This window comes from Gavialis gangeticus, unplaced genomic scaffold, assembly GCF_001723915.1.
Source record: "Gavialis gangeticus isolate Ggan-Ray unplaced genomic scaffold, GavGan_comp1, whole genome shotgun sequence".
NCBI classification, from domain to species: Eukaryota; Metazoa; Chordata; order Crocodylia; family Gavialidae; genus Gavialis; species Gavialis gangeticus.
The window spans coordinates 26,737,933-26,744,569 of NW_017729033.1; the positions used below are offsets into that span (position 1 = coordinate 26,737,933).

Sequence of the window (6,637 nt, forward strand, 5' to 3'; positions counted from 1 at the left end):
CCGCATGGGCTGATTTGTCCCAAGCCCCACACCCTGCTCGGGTCAGCTCTGGCCACAGGTCAGCATATTGTGGCCAAGCAAATGTGGAAGTTGCTCCAAATCACAGAGCTGCATTTATGGGTCAGAGAGATGAGTAGGGACTGGCGGGAGTGGATCATCATGGCCACCTGAACAACAAGCAGTGGCATGCAAGTTTCCACATGCCCAGGGGCACCTTCATGGAAATTTGCATTCAGCTTGCCCAACACATATAGTGCTAGACAACAGTGATGCTGGCATCTTTATCCATGGAGAAGTATGTTGCCGTCACTATACAGAAACTTGTGACTCCAGCTAGCCTTCAGTCCATAGCAAATCATTTTGGCACTGGCAAGTTGATGGCTGGAGAAGCAACATGGGAGGTGTGTCTGGCAATCCAACAGGTGATGACCCTGCATATTATGTACCTTGCTGACGCACAGGAGATTGTGGATGGGCTTAGCCACTTGGGGTTACCCAGTTGTGCTGGTGCTGTCAATGGCACACACATTCCTATCCTTTCCCTTGTGCACCATGGCTATGAATTCAGCAAACAGAAGGGGTACTTGGCTGTGCCTCGGGAAGCTGTGGACCACTGTAGGCACTTCACACATGTAAATACTGGCAGATCATGTAGGGTAATCAATGCCAGGATATTTAGGCGATCCCTCTTCCATGATTTGATGGAGTGAAGAGAGGTCCCTAGGTTGACAAAGTAACTACTAATGTATAGACTATGTGACTACTAATCAGGGACCCTGCCTACCCACTGCACCCCTGGCTGATAAGCTGTTCACTGGATGCTTGAAGGAACTGTTAACTGTCAGCTCAGCAGCTGCAGGATGGCTGTGGAGTGTGCATACAGGCACCTCAAGGCTTGCTGGAGGTGCCTGAGGACATACACAGAAGCCAACAAGCACACTGTGCCCTGTTTTGTGATCTCTGGAAGCAAGCTGCACAACATCTGGAAAGCCACGTGGAGAACAAATTATTTGCTCAGAGCTCCCAACAGTCAGGGTGGAGTAGCCCCTGCCTCCTACAGAGGCTGTACCTGAGAACTGCCAAATGGAGACCAGGTTTCTGGCACTGTATGTGCATGAGAAGTGCTGGCTGCCCACTTTTCCAGCCTCCAGGCTGAGGGTCAGAACAGTGAATCACAGAATGATGTCATGTATCCAATTAAACACTGTCAACTGAACTCATGCTCTCATATAGTTGTCGCTGGGGGAAGGAGGGAGAGTGTGCAGGATGGGCATGTTAGGATGGAGAAATAATCAGGAAAGGGAAATGACCTGTGCTCCCAGGAACATGGAAGGAAGGGAAGGAAGAAAGGTAGTGAAAGACTGAGTTGTGCAAGGTTGTGGGCTCCTCTAGACCTGGATGGTGAGAAGGAGATAGACAGGGAAGGAGGAACAGCTTTAGCTGGCTGTGCACATTTCCTCCCTGTCCTGCTTTTTGATCAACACTGGGCTGCAGAAGCCAAATCCTGGCTGGAGGGTAGGAGGGAGGGGGAAACAGCTGGTGCTTAGACAGACAGATGATGCATTGAGCAGCTGGGTTTTTTTGGTGCTTATCATGCCCTTGAATACTCCTGCCCCATACATACAGTGAATGTCACAGCCACAGGTTTGTGGTTTGGGATCTGCAACACAGTGATGGTTTGATGACTGTTATAGATACCCCTCCGAAACACAAAGATGAGTTCCATGAATTTTCCACTTTGCCTAAAGTGCCTATTATCATACATGGGGGGTGGCATGACAGGGAAGTCCACAGGCATGTGGTCTGAGCACAGACACAAACTGCACTTCTGGCTGGGGAAAAAGGTGTTTGTTTAACTACCCAGAGAGCCATTGAGATTCCAGAGCACTCTGTCTCCTTACCTGCCAGCCCCTCCCATTGCCCAACCTCTCCTTACCCAACCATAATGGGTAAGGAGAGGTTGCCACTTACCACCCCTAGAAGTAGGAGTTGAACTGTCACATACTGGGTCTCCTGGGGTATGGAGTCCCTGTTGGGAGAAGGCTGGTTAGGATGCTGAGCATAGGGGGTCGGGCAGGAAACTCCAGGCCCTCACTGTCCCACCCTGGGTCTATTGCAGAGTTTGCATGGCTTAGGCACATGGCCAGCAAGTCCATACATCTCAGCAGGAGGACCAGCAAATCCCCAATCTGACTCATTTTCAGTACTGCTGTGCTGGCCTGCAATGGTTGTATGTCTTTGACCACAGTTGTGTTGGAGTTTTTATCATTTCCTGGGCAGCATGAGCCACTCCATCCACCATATTTTTGCCCCCAACATGCTGTTGAATAAAGATGTAGGAGTCTTCCTTGTAGTAGGTGCATGTGACTCCACATGCACCCAACATATGGCTGCTGTCCCATGTCCTTATAAATTACTGCTTCGGTACCTTGCACTTAGACCAGCACTGGACCCAGTTCTCTGCCATTCCCTTCACAATCAATGCAAAGACTGCTTGTTCCAATAGCTTGGCTGAAGAACCTACCAGTTCTCAATCTCACTCCAGACAGTGATGAGTTCCACTGCGTCCTACCTGGTCCACTTATTTCAATGCTTGTTTAAGACACTGCACTGAAATTGAAAGGCCATGGCAGAGGGAGGATGGATGGATGTGTAGAGATATGATGGTGTGAACCTTCCTTAGTAAGCAAGTAGTAGATGTGTCCAATGACCTCTCCAACAACTGGCTGGTTAAGTAGATGGAGGTCCTGGGGATTGGTGGTGTTTGAGGTTGCTTTAGTGGATGCAGTCTCCAATGCTGATCTTAGGTGACAGTAGCTATTAGGGACTTGCCATCTCTGTTCAGCAGAGTTCTGTGATCAGGGCCAGAGCCGCCACACAGAGTTCAAGAAGTGCCAGGACTGGGAATGAAGTGGTGCATTGTGGGATGCTGGAGAACCAACTGCCTTGCTTCTCCCACAATGATATAATGGGACAACTTTTCAGACATCCTTTGGAATAGCGTGGGACAAACTGTTAATACCCCTTACTGCACATATCATATTGGAGATTGTCCCACAAGAGCAGCATTTGTGACATTTTCTCATTTTCCCCCATGACAAAGGTGACATCTGTTCATAGCATAAGGGTAGTGAAGCACAGGAATGGGCTACCTATGAGGATGTGGATCAGCTTTCATTGGGGATTGTTAAGAACAGATTAAACAAACATCTATCAGGGATGGTCTGGGCAATCTCACCTCTGTCTCAGTGCAAGAAAGTCAGCTAGGTGGTCTTTGAGTTCCTTTTTTGATCAATCTATCTATCTATTATAGATAGACAGATATACGATTCCAGGCACCAATATTTCAAGAACTGATCTTTTCCTCCAGGATGGTGTTTTATATCTGCATTACTCATGTTGTTTCTACTGGCTTTAGTCCTTTCTCTTATGTATTAACTGTTCTATATTGCTCTAATAATTTCTTCTGCTCAAGATGTACAATTGTATCTTGTTTTCCTCTAAAAGAGTCTGCAGATGGCTCTGTGGCAATGCAGGGCTGTGCAGTGTGGGATGTGACAAAGGTGTAGGGCAGTAACAAGTACACAGCCATTGCAACTGCCAACTTTCCAAGTCAGTGGCTTGAATCCATCCAATGAACTGCGGCAAAAACATAAGCTCTGCTTATGCAAGCCCCAGAGACCCATAATTAATTGTCTAAATAATTGCAGTGTCATCTAATTGCTGATGCTCTGTCTTTAGCTTCACAAATTTAACTAGAGAAAGAAAATGTAGAGCTGCCTTCACAAAGATCAGACACATCACAAATAATGGGGTCATAAAACATACACAATAATCTGTGTAGTCTTTGTGGCCACCAATATGAAGATTTAATAAGATCTTTCAAAGCTTTCGTGACAGGTTTAATTAAAATAGAGAAATCAGTGGAATTTTTCATTTCGACTGTTGTAATGGGGATCAGTGGTTGTATGTAACATTATATCTAGTGAAAAATCACCCAAATAAACCCAGTTTTATCTCAGTAAGTTAAGTGCCTTGCAATTGGAAACAGGGGAACATGAATGCCAGCCCCTTTTGTCTCTTCCTTTCCTCACATAAGAAAAACTAAAGTCTTGGTAAATGGCAGCACGAAAATACTTAAAGAGGTCAACTAAATGCCATTATAAGGACTGCAGCACTCCTTTTCACATAGAGATAAAACCCTACTATAAATCCTAGAAGGTTTTTATATTTAAATGTCCACTTAGAAATTATCTGGCATAAAATCTTAATTTTTGAAAGTAAAGTAATGTTAGTGAGACAAAAATGCATTTATTTTAAAATAGTTGTTCTATGTGTTGTTATATCATCTCTTGCTATTATGGTATTATTAAGTTCAGAGCAAAACTATAGTGACTAGTGTTACCCTTGCTGGTTCTCATATACTAGCAAAATTGCATGATATTTCCACTCAATATTATATAATAGTGTTTCAATTATTTTTTTTAATTGAAATAGAAACATTTTATGACACATTTCTCTTGGTACCAGTTCCTCTCTCTGACAGTGTTTGAGTGTTTTAATACTTCCCTATCCTCTTTAACATCATCTTTATTATATTACTATATTATTGTATTATTTATTTAACACTGCCAGACATAAACAAAATAAAACAAAAGCACTAACCCCAACCTAAACTAAACTATATTTAAATAGAGCTAAGATTGAAAGCGGTTAAGGATTAAATACATTACTGGCATCTGGCAATTAACCTAAAACAAAGCACTGTAATCACAGAAAATTCAGAATTCTAATGACACTATGCAATTACTGTAAGATTATAATTAAAGATTGTTGTGGTAACAGATTAGATTAAACTATATTAAAAATGCATCTTCTAGGGGTTTTTCTTTATGTCTCCCCTCATGCTCATTTGAGAGCAGAGTTAAGGTTAGAGACAGGTCACTGGGGTCTTCTCACACTCCATGTGCAAATTACTTATGAGGAGATATTCACATTTACAAAATAGGCAACCTATTTTAAACAGTAATGAGTAGGTAGTATAACTCTCATTAGTGCCTTTGAAAATCTTCCCCTTACTCTTCCTCTGTTTCACAGATAATAACAGCTACTTATCTCAAAAACAGACTGTGCACAGAATGAATAAGTAAATACATTAAATGGGATGGGTATAACAATAAAAATGATGATAATATGCCACGTAAAATTATTATGATATAGCTCTTATCATTTCTGCTGACTTACCTGGCGCCAGGTATTCCCGCAATCAGATGTTATGTACATTTCTTCTTTATACTCAACCAGCTGGGAACCCAGATTACCTAGACACGAAAGAAAAGAACACAAGGGTTACATTTCTAAGCATTTGGAGGAGAAGAAGGTGATGGGGAACAGTCAGCATGGATTCACAAGGGGCAAATCATGCCTGACCAACCTGATTGCCTTCTATGATGAGATGACTGGCTATGTGGATGCAGGAAGTCTGGTGAATGTGGTATACCTTGATTTTAGAAAGGCTTTTGATACGGACTCCCACAACATTCTCCCAGGCAAGCTAAGGAAGTACAGGTTGCATGAATGGACTATAAGATAGACAGAAAACTGGTTGGAGCATTGGGCTCAAGGAATAGTAATCAATGGCTCAATGTTTAGTTGGCAGCTGTTATCAAGTGGAGTGCCCCAAGGGTCAGTCCTGGGGCTGGTTTTGCTCAATGTCTTTATCAACGACCTGAAACATGGTATAGAGAGCACCCTCAGCAAGTCTGCAGATGACCCCATGCTGTGGGGAGTAGTAGATATGCTAGAGGGTAGGGCTAGGATACAGAGTGACCTAGATAAATTGGAGGATTGGGACAAAAGGAATCTCATGAGGTTCAACAAGTGCAAAGTCCTGCACTTAAGACAGAACAATCCCATGAACGGGTACAGGCTGGGAGCTGAGTGGCTGGGAAGCAGCTTTGCAGAAAGGGACCTGGGGGTTACAGTGGACAATAAGCTGAATATGAGCCAGCAGTGTGCCCTTGTTGCCAAGACGGCTAACGACATACTGGGCTGCATTAGTAGGAGTGTTGCCAGAAGATTGAGGGAAGTGATTATTCATCTCTATTCAGCACTGATGAGGCCAGATCTGGAGTACTGTGTTCAGTTTTGGGTCCCCCACTACCACTACAGAAAGGATGTGGACAAATTGGATACAGTCCAGTGGAGGGTGACAAAAATGGTGAAAGGGATGAGGGACATGACTTATAAGGAATGACTGGGGGAACTGGACTTAGTCTAGAGAAGAAGAGACTGAGGGAGAACTTAAGAGCAGCCTCCAACTACCTGAAGAGGGGTTCGAAACAGGATGGAGCTAGACTGTTCTCAGTGGTGGCAGATGACCAAACAAGGAGCAACAGTTTCAAGTCGCAGTGTAGGAAGTTTAGGTTAGATATTAGGATGAATTTTCTCATTAGGAGGGTAGTAAAACACCAGAACAGGCCACCCAGAGGGGTGATAGAAGCTCCATCCTTGGAGGTTTTCAAAACCTGGCTAGACAAAGCTTTGGCTGGGATGATCTAGTTAGGGATGGTCCTGCTTTGAGCAAGGGGTTGGACTAGATGACCTCCTGAGGTCCCTTCCAACCCTAACCTTCTAT

General features: G+C 44.0%; 1 protein-coding gene across 6 annotated transcripts in view; it reads right to left on the reverse strand.

Moving 5' to 3' along the window:
• The window catches only part of SORCS2 (sortilin related VPS10 domain containing receptor 2), an 882,674-nt gene that overhangs the window by 101,441 nt on the left and 774,596 nt on the right, over positions 1-6,637 (reverse strand). For all 6 annotated transcript variants that reach the window (XM_019526396.1, XM_019526393.1, XM_019526392.1 and 3 more), the window contains exon 11: positions 5,245-5,321. In XM_019526396.1, the coding sequence (XP_019381941.1) occupies positions 5,245-5,321 (77 nt within the window). The remainder of the gene's footprint in view (positions 1-5,244; positions 5,322-6,637) is intronic.